This window comes from Trachurus trachurus (assembly GCF_905171665.1).
Source record: "Trachurus trachurus genome assembly, chromosome: 8".
Taxonomy (NCBI): Eukaryota; Metazoa; Chordata; class Actinopteri; order Carangiformes; family Carangidae; genus Trachurus; species Trachurus trachurus.
The window spans coordinates 9,993,352-10,010,107 of NC_139905.1; the positions used below are offsets into that span (position 1 = coordinate 9,993,352).

At 43.0% G+C, this 16,756-nt stretch overlaps 1 protein-coding gene across 1 annotated transcript; it reads left to right on the forward strand.

Annotated features, from left to right (window-relative positions):
• Window positions 1-1,551: 1,551 nt before the first annotated feature.
• On the forward strand, window positions 1,552-16,334 carry LOC310989612 (myosin heavy chain, skeletal muscle, adult-like; the record flags this gene model as incomplete). Its single annotated transcript, XM_083976721.1, has 38 exons — window positions 1,552-1,752; window positions 1,878-2,021; window positions 2,130-2,286; window positions 2,591-2,618; window positions 2,698-2,812; window positions 2,916-3,008; window positions 3,221-3,284; window positions 3,380-3,478; window positions 3,626-3,729; window positions 4,292-4,430; window positions 4,545-4,663; window positions 4,749-4,898; window positions 4,993-5,163; window positions 5,249-5,555; window positions 5,656-5,723; window positions 6,584-6,671; window positions 6,753-6,870; window positions 6,977-7,100; window positions 8,038-8,174; window positions 8,378-8,633; window positions 9,256-9,498; window positions 9,590-9,766; window positions 9,867-10,012; window positions 10,551-10,641; window positions 10,732-11,121; window positions 11,214-11,340; window positions 11,417-11,535; window positions 11,716-11,912; window positions 11,995-12,178; window positions 12,256-12,421; window positions 12,518-12,642; window positions 13,373-13,681; window positions 13,763-13,966; window positions 15,331-15,456; window positions 15,533-15,703; window positions 15,778-15,882; window positions 15,998-16,093; window positions 16,191-16,334. 38 exons carry the CDS (start codon window positions 1,552-1,554, stop codon window positions 16,332-16,334), a joined length of 5,802 nt encoding a protein of 1,933 aa, XP_083832847.1.
• Window positions 16,335-16,756: the final 422 nt, after the last annotated feature.

Below are 16,756 nucleotides of genomic sequence, written 5' to 3' on the forward strand. Positions count from 1 at the left end.
TGACAAACCGCCTCCGGTGCAACATGTAAATCTTGCTTTTGAAAAAGCTGCTTCTTTCTGAATCAAAGAAAACACTTGTGTTTTTCTACATGTAGTTTGCAGTAGCTTTGCTCTGAAGTAGATCCTTGTCTCTCCCTTTGACCCCCCCTAATCCTGTACAGATGCACCCATCGTCAGATCTATTTTCTACCACCGTCTCTCCCCCCCATCACAACCAGCTGATGGGGATTTTCTCCCGGCTTCTTCTCTGTCTTGTACCGTGACCCCTTGAATTCGCGGCCTCCTCGCAGTCGAACTTCCTCGTACAAACTCCCTGCCGTGTCGAGACATGACACAGGGGTAGGTCGGCGCACCGTTGGTTCCTACTCTGGTCTGCCTGTCCGAGCCATGCTTGTCTACACCGAGCCAATTATAATCGCAGCTGTTGCCAGACCTTCAAATGACATTAAGGGGCTATTAAATCAGCAACCAATTAGGCTGTCTGTGATGCACTGCCAGACAAAATGCCCACATCATACAGCTCTTCTCCCTCTGGAGCAGCACATCATTTCCTTCGCTATGAGGAGGAGAACAAATTGCGAGAGTGGAGTTTTGAGGTTCAGACTGAAATGTCTGTATTTTGCTTGGAAAACAGGAAGGCGAGATGGTGTTTTGTGCCACAAGAAAAGATGAAGCAATTGATCAAACATCAGGCTGTAACTAATGAACGGTTTCATGATGGATTGATCAGATCATTATTGCTTCAGTCGATACATCATATTGCCACAAGTCCAGCATGGCTGAAACATATCCAAACAGGGCAGCAGTCGGATGAATGCACTGCTAAAAGTGAATCAAAAACATACGTAATGACAAATACCAGGAGAAACATTTTTAATAAATGTGGTTAACAGAGGCCGGCCTCTGTCTGGAATGTGCTAAATGTTGCCCGTCAACCCCCGGCTGCTCCAAACACTTGTGTGTGATCAGCTCTGCTCTCCAGACAGCCAATGCCAGAATTTCAGCGATGCCCTAACAGACCTAATCTTCCCTGATCCCATAAAATTAGGCTTTCCGTGTCGGGACCGTAAGCCCCCTAAGCTGTCGTCCTTAGCATTCATTGCTTTTTAATGGACAGTCTGCAGGATCACAATTGAAACCGTTTAAAAGTGACACAATACAGCTATACATAGACAGTTTGAAATACAAAATGGACATACTTGACTTTTCCAAAGTGGCGTTGAAACCATCTCCAAATATAGGAGAAGGAGCAGCGATGAAAAAGGCTCAACCATCGCGTATAAAAAGCTGTCAAAGTCTAGTTAGGGTGAGTGATGTGCGTGGTGCACTGTTGGAACAATTAACAACAGCACAGAGTGGGGAGTCTTACCTAAAGGCTCTGAAACACTTGTTGAACCTTGTTGGGAATCGAACATCTTTTGGTAGTTCTGACGCACTCAGGTACGTACGATGGCACATTACACTGTACTATTTTGTTTTAAACTCTGTCCAACATCTGTTTAGTCTCATTAAGCTCCAGTACATTTGATTGTTCTTATGCAGCTGGACAAAATGAGTGACGCCGAGATGGAAATATTTGGGGTGGCGGCCCCGTACCTCAGGAAATCAGAGCGGGAGAGGATCGCGGCCCAGAATATGCCGTTTGATGCTAAAACTGCCGTCTTTGTGCCCGACCCGAAGCAAGAGTACGTCAAGGGAAAAGTCAAAAGCCAAGACGGCACCAAGGTCACTGTGGAGACTGAGGATGGAAAGGTGGGTGTAGATAGTAACATTTTTACTACAGTGTTAAAGCAGTCAGAGATTTTTTTTTTTTAGCAGAATTAAAGGAAACAACCCCGTATCACATATTTCTGTGAACTTTTGAATCCACATCTCAGGTTGTCTCGGTGCACTTGGACGACATTCGGCCCATGAACCCTCCTAAATTTGACAAGATTGAGGACATGGCCCTGCTGACGCATCTGCACGAACCAGCTGTGCTGTTCAACCTCAAGGAGCGCTACGCTGCTTGGATGATATATGTAAGAACAATGTTATATCAATAAGTAGAAATTCTGTTTCCCTAAGGACAGATTCGTTCTTGTATATAATTATATTTGTTTAATAATTTTTATTCTTTTATCTCCTAGACCTACTCTGGACTCTTCTGTGTGACTGTGAACCCCTACAAGCGGCTTCCAGTCTACAACCCAGAGGTGGTGGCCGGGTACCGGGGGAAGAAACGTCAGGAGTCCCCCCCACATATCTTCTCCATCTCTGACAATGCCTATCAATACATGCTCACAGGTGTGACATGATGAAATAATGTCTTTTTCCCCCATACTACATGCTGACATTTAAGCAAGTTTGTTACAACTTCAACAAATTGTCTAAAAATAGAAAATAGACAAATAACAAAGTGACTAATAATAACATCATATTCACTGACTAAATTTAAACCACGTTTGACTAAAAGGATAAATGGCCTCTAATATAACTGAACTAATTAAAATGTATTAAAATATCAAAGTTAAATGCCGTTATTAATGAAGATTTAAACTTCAAATGGAGATGAATCATAGCGTCCACCTAATTTCTTTCCTCTCCACAGATCGTGAGAACCAGTCAATCCTGATCACGTAAGTACAACATCCCTCTTTTCATGTGCTTTCATTGCTTTATTTACCGTCACGCATTTAAGTATTGTATTTCTGTCAGTGGAGAATCTGGTGCCGGGAAGACGGTCAATACAAAACGGGTCATCCAGTATTTTGCAACAATTGCATCATTTGGAGACTCGAGCAAGAAAGAGCAACCAGCTGGAAAAATGCAGGTTCAGTAACTTTGTCTTCTCATTCAACAACAACAACAACAACTGGTTGTAAGAAAACTTTGCAAATTAGTTTTACTGTATTATTGTTAATTTTCTCCTACAGGGAACTCTGGAGGATCAAATCATCCAGGCTAACCCTCTGCTCGAAGCCTTTGGCAATGCCAAGACTGTGAGAAATGACAACTCCTCTCGATTTGTGAGTTCAAACTTAATCCATGAGGAAGCCAAAAACACATATAATAAAAATTGTTATATTCTTAACCCTGTTATCATCTGTCATTATATGAAAACAAACCTTTGATGATATCAGATAACAAACTTTAGATTTCCAGATAGTATGCAATGTATCTGTTATATATACTGTAACTCAGACGCCAAACTTAAATAACAATCTAGTAACTATTCCAGGGAAAATTCATCCGCATCCACTTTGGAACAAAGGGGAAACTGGCATCAGCCGACATTGAAACTTGTAAGTTTAACTTATATTATCCAGCTGCACAGATGTTTCATTATTTAAATTAAATGCCTGATATTGTTGATGTTGATGTTTATATTTTTTCTCAGACCTTTTGGAGAAATCCAGGGTGACATTTCAGCTGCTGGCAGAGAGGAGCTATCACATCTTCTATCAGATCTTGTCAAACAAGAAGCCTGAAATAATTGGTGAATATACTATTAATTTGATGTGAATTTAATGAGCCCTGAACAATTATGAGAATGCTAACGCTGTAATTAAATCTGCATCGACACATTTACTGCAGCTGCTGATCCTGCACAGAAATTATCAATATTGTCTGTGCGTCTTTTCAGAGATGCTGCTGATAACCACCAATCCATACGACTATCCCTTCATCAGCCACGGTGAAATCACTGTGCTGAGCATCAACGACACAGAGGAGCTGATGGCCACGGATGTGAGTGAATGTTACATACAGAAATATTCAATCAGGACTCTTTATTTTGGGTTGAAGAGACAGCGTATGTTGGTTTAGGATGTTTTTTTTATATTGGTGTGTCTTCTTGACAAAACCTAAAATTGCAACAAATGTTATAAGTTTTAGTTTATTCAAATTTAGTTGGAAGCATTTGAAATATTTAAATTGAGATTTTATTTTTGTCTGTAAATTATCACAACAAAAATATCTGGGAAAATATCACAATAAATGACCACAATAAACCAGAACTGTACATTTGTACATTGTGTAGCACAGTATTATACAAATATGGACTTTTATACATTCACAGTATTGATGTAGACCTGCTTGATAATTATCTACCTTTATACAATATGAGACCTTTCAAAATAACATAAAACAATAACAGGATTGACTTTATATCATCAAAACTTTATTTAACAGAGAGTTGATTAATGACAATATTGCATAGCTGGCAGCAGCAGTCTGACACCGACTGTATTAATGTATTAATCACAATAGTTCAGCATGCTGTACTGTATGTGTCTGTACTGTACCACAGAGTGCCATCGACATCCTGGGCTTCAACATGGAGGAAAAGATTGGTATCTACAAGCTGACTGGAGCTGTGATGCACAACGGGAACATGAAGTTCAAGCAGAAGCAGCGAGAGGAGCAGGCGGAGCCCGACGGCACCGAGGGTGACGCCTCTCAGATGTTTCACTGACTTGAAGAATTCAAAATTAGGCATCAGTGTCATCGTTTTATGTTTGTTGTACTGTATATGCTTTATGATTTGACCTGTACCTCCACAGTGGCAGACAAAGTCGCCTACCTCATGGGTCTGAACTCTGCTGACCTGCTGAAAGCTCTGTGTTACCCTCGGGTTAAGGTGGGGAACGAGTATGTTACCAAAGGGCAGACTCCTCAGCAGGTACTGTGTGTTTCAACGTCTGAAAACATCTTCGCTACGTTCAGTCGGATCAGAAATCCAATGAGAAGATCATGCTTGATTACAGGTGAACAACGCCATGGGTGCTCTGTCTAAGGCCGTGTATGAGAAGCTGTTCCTGTGGATGGTCCAGAGGATCAACCAGCAGCTGGACACCAAACTGCCAAGACAGCATTTTATCGGCGTCCTGGATATCGCAGGGTTTGAGATATTCGAGGTAACCGGGATTCATGCTCATGTGAAATCAAATAAACAATTCTGAAACTGTCTGTATTTTAGTTCTTGTATGATCTTGTGGTTGTTGAATTCAGATGAACAGCCTGGAGCAGCTGTGCATCAACTTCACCAATGAGAAGCTGCAACAGTTTTTCAACCACCACATGTTTGTGCTGGAGCAAGAAGAATACAAGAAGGAAGGGATTGAGTGGGAGTTCATTGACTTTGGCATGGACTTGGCAGCCTGCATCGAGCTCATTGAGAAGGTGCGTTCTCCTAAATATAAACCCAGATACTCATATCAACAGTAGATGCATGTGCTCCAACGCTAAACATCTTTCTGTCCCGCAGCCGATGGGTATTTTCTCCATTCTGGAGGAGGAGTGCATGTTTCCAAAGGCGACAGATGGCTCCTTTAAGAACAAGCTGTATGACCAACACCTGGGGAAGAACAGCATCTTTCAGAAGCCCAAACCCTCCAAAGGAAAGGCCGATGCCCATTTCTCTCTGATGCACTACGCCGGCACCGTGGACTACAACATCAGCGGCTGGCTGGAGAAGAACAAAGACCCGCTGAACGACACCGTGGTGCAGCTTTACCAAAAAGCTTCCCTCAAACTGCTCTCTCATCTTTTCGCCACGTACGCATCAGCTGACGGTCAGTTCGCTTTTAACGGCAGATATACCATAAAGGTTAATGTTACAGTGAGAATCTACTGTGTTGTGTTGGTTACAGTCATTCTCTTCTGCTTCTGTAGCTGATGGAAGTAAAAAAAGTGCCAAGAAGAAAGGATCTTCTTTCCAGACAGTTTCTGCACTTTTCAGGGTAAATCATCAATAATAAGACTTTAACAGAAACAATTACATTGATTACATGCAGTTTTGCTGGTCATGGTATTAATGCATGGACCTAGTGGACACAGACAAAGTAATTTTTTTTGTAATTTGCATTTTCAAACATCCACTATGTGCACCTTTAAATTATTGAATGTAAACTGCACATCATGTCTCCAAATTCCCCCCAAAAATTCATGTACAGACAATTGAGATTTGCTGGGAATGGGGAAAACAGCCAGTCTTCCTCCTGACATAGGATCAGCATTCATTCCCTTTTGTTTTTGTACTGAGAATAGTGGCATAATGTGTTTGGTTTCTTATTTGATAATTCTGTTACCCTCAGATAGAGTCCGGCTAGCTTTAAACGGATAGTTCAACATTTTGGCAAACTGGCCCATTTCCCTAATCCCTGTAGTCATAGCAGTAGGTTCGTTACCTTTAATTGTTGGTGCAAGCTTTTTTTAGAACGGTGGAGCAGAGCCGTGAGCTGCTCAGAGCTACACTACGGAGGCTAATGGGATTTCTTGGTTTCCCTCATCAAACTCATCAAATACACAATCCAACAACTCCAAAACGCTCTGGTGGACAAGTTGTGACCTGCACATTCACCACATTATGAGATAATAACGGAACGTTACGAGACAGAGTTGTTTTAGAGGCAAATTCATGCAAAACCGCTGATGGCAAGCAGTCTCTGCATTTGCCTTGAAAACAACTCTGTCTAGTCTTAATGCTAAAACGAGCTAACCCATACATATTCATCTTATATATCTCATACTAATCTTATATTATCTTCTCATCTGACACTTGGCAAAATGTCACAGATGGTAACCTGTTGTTCTCCTGCAGGAGAACCTGAACAAACTGATGGCCAACCTCCGCTCCACTCATCCACACTTTGTAAGATGCCTCATCCCAAATGAGACCAAGATACCAGGTAAAAACCACAAAGAAACAACAACAACAGAAGACCACGATTAGTCTTCGATGTGATGTTTAACCTGCTCTGTCCGTGAAGGGTCGATGGATCACCACCTGGTCCTGCACCAGCTGCGGTGCAACGGGGTGTTGGAGGGCATCAGGATCTGCAGGAAGGGATTCCCCAGCAGGATCCTGTACGGAGACTTCAGGCAGAGGTAACACAGCTCGGCTTTGTGACCGTTGAACAAACAGAAGAGCTCACTACAGCTGTCTGAAGATGAACCTCCTGATGTCTCTCTTGTGTGTGTGTGTGTGTGACAGGTACAGGATCCTGAACGCCAGTGCGATCCCCGAGGGCCAGTTTATTGACAGCAAGAAGGCTTCAGAGAAACTGCTCTCCTCCATTGATGTGGACCACGCTCAGTATAGATTTGGATACACAAAGGTACTTTACAGAAACATCTGAGGTGATGTTTTACTTTACTGATCCAGTTTTCTCCAGCTGCTTCTTCCCAAGAAACTTTCCTCAAAATGTCCTAAAAGTTTGCTCAAACATTTAGCTGTTAATTACTGTAATATCTCTGAGATAGGAAAAGATGGATATGAACTGAAAAGAGTTTAGTTTTGTCTTTCAAACTGATGACGATCAACAAATAAAACACAATCTATGTGATGAAATACCACAGTCAGCTGTTAGACTTACAAACATCACTCTTCCTAATGTCCACAGACCAAACCTGTGAAATAAAGTCACTTAGTGCGGCAATTTGTCTCTCCAAACCTCAATTAAGAAGTTTTGTTAAGTCTTAGTTGGACACAGACATCTTTCTATGAATGATTCTTATAATAAGGCCCCATTTTCTTAATTTCCACATTCATAATGTGTATCAAATTGAGTCTGTCGTTCTCGGAAATCTCCTTGTAATTAACAGCTAAATGACTGATAATGTTTTTGGAAAGTTTCCAGGAAATTAGCTGGAAAACACACGACCTGTGAAATAAAATGTGGTCATATTCTTAAATGGGGGAACAGTTATTTGAATGATGGGGTCTTCAGAGTTATCACACAGCACCAGCCTTCTCCAACATGGTCCAACTACTTGATGATGATATTACTATAATATTACAAACTGCATTGTTCCATGGTGTGACATTCAGTCATTCATTCATTTAAGAGCCTAATAAAGTCCGGAGATTATCCTCCATAAATCTGCTGCTAAACCACCTGAAAGAACTGCATGGATCAGTCTGACCTTCAGTGCAGCTGAACTTTGGTACAGAGTACACCGCAGTGTCTATGTCAGTCTAAAGGAATCTATAAAATGTAACTATGTAGTGTTCAATATGAAATTCAGTTGCTCTGAAATCTTTACGACATGCAGGTGTTTTTCAAAGCCGGTCTCCTGGGTCTCCTGGAGGAGATGAGGGACGAACGTCTGACTGTGCTGATGACGCGAATCCAGGCGGTGGCGCGAGGTTACGTCACAAGGCTGAGGCTGAAGGAGATGACGAAGAAAAGGTTTCTGAAAGAACTCATTTAACTCTGAATTGAATGTTGATAAATGTATGTGAAAGGAAACGGGGAACTGGAGGAGAAATATTTATGTGAATGAGGCAGCTTTTATTTTCTGTTTTCTTTTGTTTTCTTGATCATGTCAGGAGAGGCAGTGAAAGTTGTAAAGTTATAGGTTTCTGAACAGGTTCTTTGTCGTTTTCCTTCAGAGAGTCCATTTTTGTCATTCAGTACAACATACGCTCCTTCATGAATGTGAAGAACTGGCCTTGGATGAGGCTTTTCTTCAAGATAAAGCCTCTGTTACGAAGCGCAGAGGCCGAGAAAGAGATGCAGACAATGAAGGAGGAATTCGCCCGACTCAAAGAGGAGTTCGCAAAGTCGGAGGCCAGGAGGAAGGAGCTGGAGGAGAAGATGGTGATGCTCGTCCAGGAGAAGAACGACCTTTACCTGCAAATCCAAGCAGTATGTAAACACCCAACCCCCAAACACAACAACAAAGTGCTCTGTGCTTAAATCGATTTGGTTTTCTCAGGTAAAGACATCCGGAGGGAGAGAACCAATTTTTTCTTTTTCTTTTTGCAATTCAGAAACCAGAAGATCAATAATGAGGCAAGATAAGAGTAAATGTCACTGATGCCTGCAGAGAAAATTCATTTAAAATAAAATCCAAAATCTAAACACAAACAGAGCAGACACAACACAGCTTTACCCTCCCTCTTTCTTCAGACTTTCTTCCTTCAGGACATGTAAAAATATATGAAATGGGCATAAATACATAATATTAAAACGTGTATAGATGTGTTCTGTAGCTCAAACAAAACAAGTTGATAAGTTGATTTGAAAAACTAACTTTATACTTTCAAAAATCAAGAAAAATCAGGGGGAAAAAAGTGTAAATGTTTAAAATAATGAATAAATGAATAACAAATACAGAGTGAAGAAGGCCCTGTCATAAAAAAATATATAATGAAATCTGTAATATAGAATAATAATGTTCTTGGAAGATGAAAAAAACAAGTAGAAGAACTATAGTTTAATCCTGAATAACCCACCTTCACTGCTCTGTTGTGTCCCTGCACTTTAGGAGAGGGAGAACTTGTGCGATGCCGAGGAGCGGTGCGAAGGCTTGATAAAGAGCAAGATCCACCTGGAGGCCAAAGTGAAGGAGTTCTCTGAGCGGATGGAGGAGGAGGAGGAGATCAATGCCGAGATCACGGCCAAGAAGAGGAAGCTGGAGGACGAGTGTTCGGAGCTCAAGAGAGACATAGACGACCTGGAGCTCACCATCGCCAAGGTGGAGAAGGAGAAGTACGCCACCGAGAACAAGGTGCAGCGCGTTGCGTCTCTCTTCAACAGGGTTTGGTTTTGAATAAATAAACATAATGCAAACATGAACGTCAACATGCTTCTGTCCTCAGGTTAAGAATCTGGTGGAGGAGCTTACGACTCTGGAGGAAAATCTGCTGAAGTCCTCAAAGGAGATCAAAGCTCTGCAGGAGGTGCACCAGCAGACTCTAGACGACCTGCAGGCTGAGGAGGACAAAGTCAACTCTCTAATGAAGATAAAGATCAAGTTGGAGCAACAGGTTGATGATGTAAGTGCAGAAAGACAAAGTCATTAGTCAAGAATTGATGAAAGATTTGCATGGTTTGGTTTCCTTGGTTTTCCCTGGCTGACGTGAGCGTCTCTCGCAGCTGGAGGGCTCTCTGGAGCAGGAGAAGAAGGTGCGAGCGGACTTGGAACGATGCAGAAGAAAACTGGAGGGCGATCTGAAGCTGTCCCAGGAAACCATCATGGACCTGGAGAATGAACGACAGCAGATGGAAGAAAGACTGAAAAAGTATTTTGTCAATTTTTTTTCATATTTTGGACCATAACATGTGTCAGAAACACAAATGATAATGATGATGAGTTTAATGACTGATTGTTCACTCACTCCAAATCATAGTTTAGATATTACTTCAACATCTGGAACAATTCTAACACACACACACACAGGAGATCACAGCCCAGATGTGCAACTGTGTGGGCCAGACTGTGGTTGAGAACACAGGCGAATTGGGCAAGATGTTTAGTTTTGCTGTCTGGGCATTATCACTGTGAACTGCAATGACTGAAAAGCATAGAAAGAGAAACAAAGAGGAGCAAGTAGTTTAAGTTTAAGTTTAATGTATTTATATAGCACCTTAAAAGCAAAGAGCATTTGCACCAAAGTGCTTCACGGTCAACAAATCACATAGGCATAAACCAACATCAATACAGTGCAACAACATCATACACTTCAGTTAATCAAAAGAAGAGATAGAGAAGAAAAGTTGTGTCGTGTGTTGTATGTTGTGTGTTGTGTGCACTTATACCGATAACTCAACTCTTTACAGAAAAGACTTTGAGTTCAGCAGCCTGCAGTGCAAAATTGATGATGAGCAAGCCCTCGGCACTCAGCTACAAAAGAAGATTAAAGAGCTTCAGGTATAATTTACAACAAGAGAGCTGCAGAGTTTCAACTCCTCTTCTGTTTTGTGTCTTAAGAGCCCAGTAGTGAATATAATTTCCCCGCAGGCTCGCACCGAGGAGCTGGAGGAGGAAATCGAGGCCGAGCGCTCGGCACGGGCCAAAGTGGAGAAGCAGAGGTCGGATCTGTCCAGAGAACTGGAGGAGATCAGCGAGAGGCTGGAGGAGGCCGGAGGAGCCACGGCCGCTCAGGCCGAGCTGAACAAGAAGCGCGATGCCGAGTTCCAGAGGCTGCGTCGGGATCTGGAGGAGTCCACGCTGCAGCACGAGTCCATCGCCGCCACTTTACGCAAGAAGCAGGCGGACAGCGTCGCCGAGCTGAGCGAGCAGATGGAAAATCTCCAGAGAGTGAAACAGAAACTGGAGAAAGAGAAGAGCGAGCTGAAGATGGAGGTCGACGACTTGGCGAGCAGCGTGGAGAGCGTCCTGAAGAGCAAGGTGAAAAAATAAATCTCTGTAGGGAGGGTATTTATGTTTTGTTTTGTTTATTCCACAATCCCCTGATGCTAAACCAGTGCTCCATATCTCAGGCTAATCTGGAGAAACTGTGCAGGAGCCTCGAAGATCAAATTACCGAGTACAAGACCAAAGCAGAAGAAGCCCAGCGGTCTCTGAGCGACTACACCACGCTCAGTGCTCGTCTGCAAACAGAAAATGGTAAGAAAAAAAACAATGCAAAACAACTGTTAAGATGTGTAGAAAAGTCAGCTCACGTCTTCTGTTTCCTGAACAGGTGAACTCACTCGTCTGCTGGAGGAGAGGGAGGTCACTCTGTCCCAGCTGAGCAGAGGCAAATCTGTGGGGAGTCAACAAATCGAAGAACTGAAGAGACTCTTGGATGAAGAAGTCAAGGTCTGTAACATCGTATTGCAAAGTGGCCAATGCATTTAAACATAATGAAATGTTGAAAATATGTAACTATTAGGAAAATGTAAACATTTAGATGATGTTTTAAAACTGTAATGAGCCACCGTGGAGCTTCCTGCTTGGTTTCTCTGGAATAAACCACTTTGTTGTGTTTGCTGTTCTCAGGCTAAAAACGCTCTGGCTCACGGTTTGCAGTCGTCGCGTCACGACTGCGAGCTGCTCCGAGAGCAGTACGAGGAGGAGCAGGAGGCCAAGGCTGAGCTGCAGCGCTGCCTCTCCAAGGCCAACACCGACGTGGCTCAGTGGAGAACCAAGTACGAGACGGACGCCATCCAGCGCACCGAAGAGCTGGAGGAGGCAAAGTACGAGCGGCTTTGTATTTTTCAAATTGGCGATTGATTTGTTTCTTATGCTTCAACAACACAACTGATCTGTGGTTTGAAGGAAGAAGCTGGCCGTGCGGCTGCAGGAGTCGGAGGAGATGACAGAAGCAGCGAATGTCAAATGCGCATCCCTGGAGAAAACCAAGCAGAGGCTGCAGTCTGAGGTGGAGGATCTCATGGTGGAGCTGGAGAGGTCGAACGCAGCCAACGCCTGCCTGGACAAGAAGCAGAGGAACTTCGACAAGGTAATTCCTCTTCCTGTCTTTCCCACAAACAAGCTGCACTGGTTACACATGCTCATATTCTCCTCCTCCTCTGTCAGGTTCTGGCTGAGTGGAAACAGAAACACGAGGAGGGTCAGTCAGATCTGGAAGTCTCCCAGAGAGAGTCCAGACTGCTCAGCACCGAACTTTTCAAGCTGAAGAACTCGTACGAAGAAGCTCTGGATCATCTGGAGAACATGAAGAGAGAGAATAAAAATCTTCAACGTGAGAGCTCTGCTGGACACAAATCATTTTTGTCATGTCACGTATTTACGGTTATGTTTTATTTATTATAAACATCTTTATCTGTATATTCCACAGAGGAGATCACAGATATCACAGAGCAGGTTGGACAGTCTGCTAAAACCATCCATGAGCTGGAGAAAGCTGCAAAGCAAACAGAGCAGGAGAAGAGAGACACCCAGGCAGCTCTGGAGGAAGTGGAGGTTTGTATTATTTTGTCAAACAATAAACTTATAATATCAACAAAGTGACCACAGCCTTAAAGGGATAGTTAGCAAATCGGCCCATTGCCATAATCCCTATAGTCATAGCAGTAGGTTTGTTACTTTTAATTGTTGGTGCAAGCTGTTTTTAGAACAGCGGAGCAGAGCCGCGAGCTGCTCAGAGCTATGCTACGCTACGGAAGCTAATGGGATTTCTTGGTTTCCCTCATCAAACTCATCAAATACACAATCCAACAACTCCAAAACTCTCTGGTGGACAAGTTGTGACCTGGACATTCACCACACTATGAGATAATAACGGAACGTTACAAGACAGAGTTGTTTTCTAGGTAAATTCATGCAAAACCGCTGATACGCGTTCCCGTCGGGGGCAGTTTTTCGGCAAGCAGTCTCTGCATTTGCCTCGAAAACAACAAGTAATGTTCTGTTATTATCTCATAGTGTGGTGAATGTGCAGGTCACAACTTGTCCATCAGAGCGTTTTGGAGTTGTTGGATTGTGTTTTTGATGAGTTTGATGAGGGAAACCAAGAAATCCCATTAGCCTCCGTAGCGTAGCTCTGAGCAGCTCGCGGCTCTGCTCCGCCGTTCTGAAAATAGCTTGCACCAACAATTAAAGGTAACAAACCTACTGCTATGACTATAGGGATTATCTCAATTTTGCCAAAATGTTGAACTATCCCTTTAAGTGGTTATTTCTCTCCCTGTAGTCGTCTCTGGAACACGAGGAAGCCAAAATCCTGCACCTCCAGCTGGAGCTGAACCAGATCAAGTCAGAGGTGGACAGGAAGGTGGCGGAGAAGGACGAGGAGATCGACCACCTGAAGAGGAACCACCAGAGGACGGTGGACACCCTGCAGAGCACGCTGGACGCCGAGACGCGCAGCAGGAACGACGCCATCCGGGTGAAGAAGAAGATGGAGGGCGACCTGAACGAGATGGAGATCCAGCTGGGCCACGCCAACCGGCAGGCGGCCGAGGCCACCAAGCAGCAGAGGAACCTGCAGACTCAGCTGAAGGTTTGTGAAACTGTTGAGGAGAAAGACCGAAGTGATGTTGGTGCTTTTATAAATCCTCACACCTGTTGCTTTCTCTCCCAGGACACGCAGGTCCATCTGGACGAGGCCCTCCACTGCCAGGAGGACCTGAAGGAGCAGCTGGCCATCGTGGAGCGACGCAACAACCTGATGATGGCGGAGAACGAGGAGATCAGAGAGGCACTGGAGCAATCGGAGAGAAGCCGCAAGCTGGCCGAGCAGGAGCTGATCGACGCCAGCGAGAGGATCCAGCTGCTGCACTCTCAGGTCAGGAGACGAGATTTAAAGACGGGGTAGGAAAGGATGGGACGGTAGGAGAGAGTCCGAAAAGTCCGAAAAAAGTGCCAGAAGTTATGATCAGACAGTTTAAGTTTATAAAATCCCTTAAATCTCTCATAACTTGCCTACAAACACTCTAACACCATGAATGTCTTTAATGTCTGAAAATATAAAACATTATCCCCACATACAAACTTCTACACCTCTTCTAAATGACATCTACATCAACTACTGAGCAAACTCAGAAAGAGACACTGCGACTTAATATGGGAGGTGTAAGATCCAGTGTTTTGAAGGACTCAAACTCAGGACATTATTGTCATTCTTTTAATTCTTCAAACTTTCTGAAAGACCCCGTGGAGAAACTTAGGTCTTGATCCCATTCTATCGAACTCAGATACACGGTGAGAAAACACTCTGTCATGTTTATTCATGACATGAGGGATCTGTTTGGTGACCTACTTCTTTCCAGACACACCTGGATATCTTAGATACAGTGCAGAGGAAATGTACTGCGACTCCCTCATCCATTCACTCACTCATGTATTGATAACCATTGACACTTGGACATGTGGGCTGGAGAAGCCTGTGATTGAACCACTGACCTTTTGATCGGTAAATGACCAGTTTTACCTTCTGAACCAAAGTGGACTGTGACTAATAATTAACAACGCTGGTTTACACTCAGAAAGGCTTCGTAGAGTCGACACTTGCCCATCAATTGATTTGGACCAGTGGTTCCCAACCTTTTCTGGCTCCTGACCCCATTTTGACATCACAAATTTCAAGCGACCCCAGCGATCGTGGCCGTCAATCAAGATGCGCCAGCTCAGATATTTTCATATGCTGCGTTTTATTTGACCTTGATTTATATTTTAGTATATTTTAGTGTTTTTAATCATAATTTTAAAAAGAATAGTAATTGGTTATTTTTTATCAGTAATTTTTATCAATTACTAGACATGTCAGGCGACCCCATTTGAATTCCAGGCGACCCCACGTGGGGTCCCGACCCCAAGGTTGAAAAACACTGATATAGACTCACATGCATTTTATTTTACAACACAGTGCAGATTATTGCACAATTTCAATTTAAAAATTGGGTTTTGTTTTCTAATTACCATGTTAAATACACCTGACTACATAGTTTACATGTTATTTGTTCAACTTCTTAAACACTATAATTGGGTCTCTTGGGTACCAGCAGCATGTAACAACGGCTTATGAGATTTGTTCTTTACATTGAATTTTATCTGTAAGAAAATAATCAGAAACATTAATATTTGAGCTTTGTATTAATCTTCTTCAACTTTAAATTAACATGTCATATCTAAATGTTATGTACGGATCAGAACACCAGCCTCCTCAACTCCAAGAAGAAGATGGACTCTGATTTAGCTCAGCTTCAGTCGGAGATGGAGGACACTGTCCAGGAGGCGAGGAACGCAGATGAGAAGGCCAAGAAAGCCATCATGGACGTAAGTTTTAAAAATGAACAAAAGGCAGGGCTGGGAAGTTTATGTAGATCAAATTAACGTTCCCGTTTGTGTGCAGGCTGCGATGATGGCCGAGGAGCTGAAGAAAGAGCAGGACACCAGCGCTCACCTGGAGAGGATGAAGAAGAACCTGGAGGTGACGGTGAAAGACCTGCAGCAGCGCCTGGATGAGGCCGAGCAGATAGCGCTGAAGGGAGGGAAGAAGGAGCTGCAGAAGCTGGAAAACAGGGTACGAATCAAGATTTCTGTTGAGTCAAAGACGAATAAAAAGTGATTTTTCAACTAAATATATATTTTTTTTAGGTTCGAGATCTCGAAAATGAACTTGAGGCTGAGCAGAAACGCAGCGGCGAGGCCATGAAAGGTGTGAGGAAGTATGAAAGAAAAATCAAAGAGCTCACTTATCAGGTAACCGGCGTATGATCCCGTTATATAACTGTGCATTTTGTAAAGTTGTGTTCACTGAATACAAATTATGCAAAGTGAGACGTGAGCGTAAAAATCTTGAACATTTTTATTTTAGGGTGAGGAGGAGAAGAAAAACGTGGCCCGACTCCAGGATCTGGTCAACAAACTGCAGCTGAAAGTGAAAGCATATAAGAGGCAGTGTGAGGAGGCGGTGAGTAAAAATACCTGAATACTGTGTGAACCATTGGCTTGATGTGTGTAGAAAAAAGGAAAAAAAAGTCTTCTATATTGTTTCCTGTGACGTGCAGGAGGAACAAACCAGCATCCACTTGGCTAAATTTCGGAAGGTGCAGCATGAGCTGGAGGAAGCTGAGGAGCGAGCTGATATCGCTGAGTCCCAGCTGAATAAATTACGGGCCAAGAGCCGAGATGTTGTTGGAAAAGGGGAATAGAAAAAAACACACACACTCCATTAGATTCTGTTGTAGCTGTCTGATGAAAACCATGTATCTCCTAAATGTCACTTTCATCCAGCAGGGAGGAAATTATGTTTACAGGTTGAGCATCTGTTCATACTTTGGTCCCATTGTCAGCTAGTCTTGATGAATTTTACTCAAGGATTAGATTTTGATGGAAAAAAAGGGTCAAGGTCACAAAACATGGTTTCTTGAATGTGATATCTCATGAACGCCTTAAGGGCATTTCTTCAAATTTGGTACAAACATCCACTTGGAAGGTCACGTTATTTTATGTATAACATGTTTTTAAAAGAATTAAAACACTGGTAGGCAGAGGTGGTGATTCTATTCTAGAGGTTTTTGTCATTTAATTCTGTTAATTTGTAAAAATCGGAATCACCAAATATGGAAATACA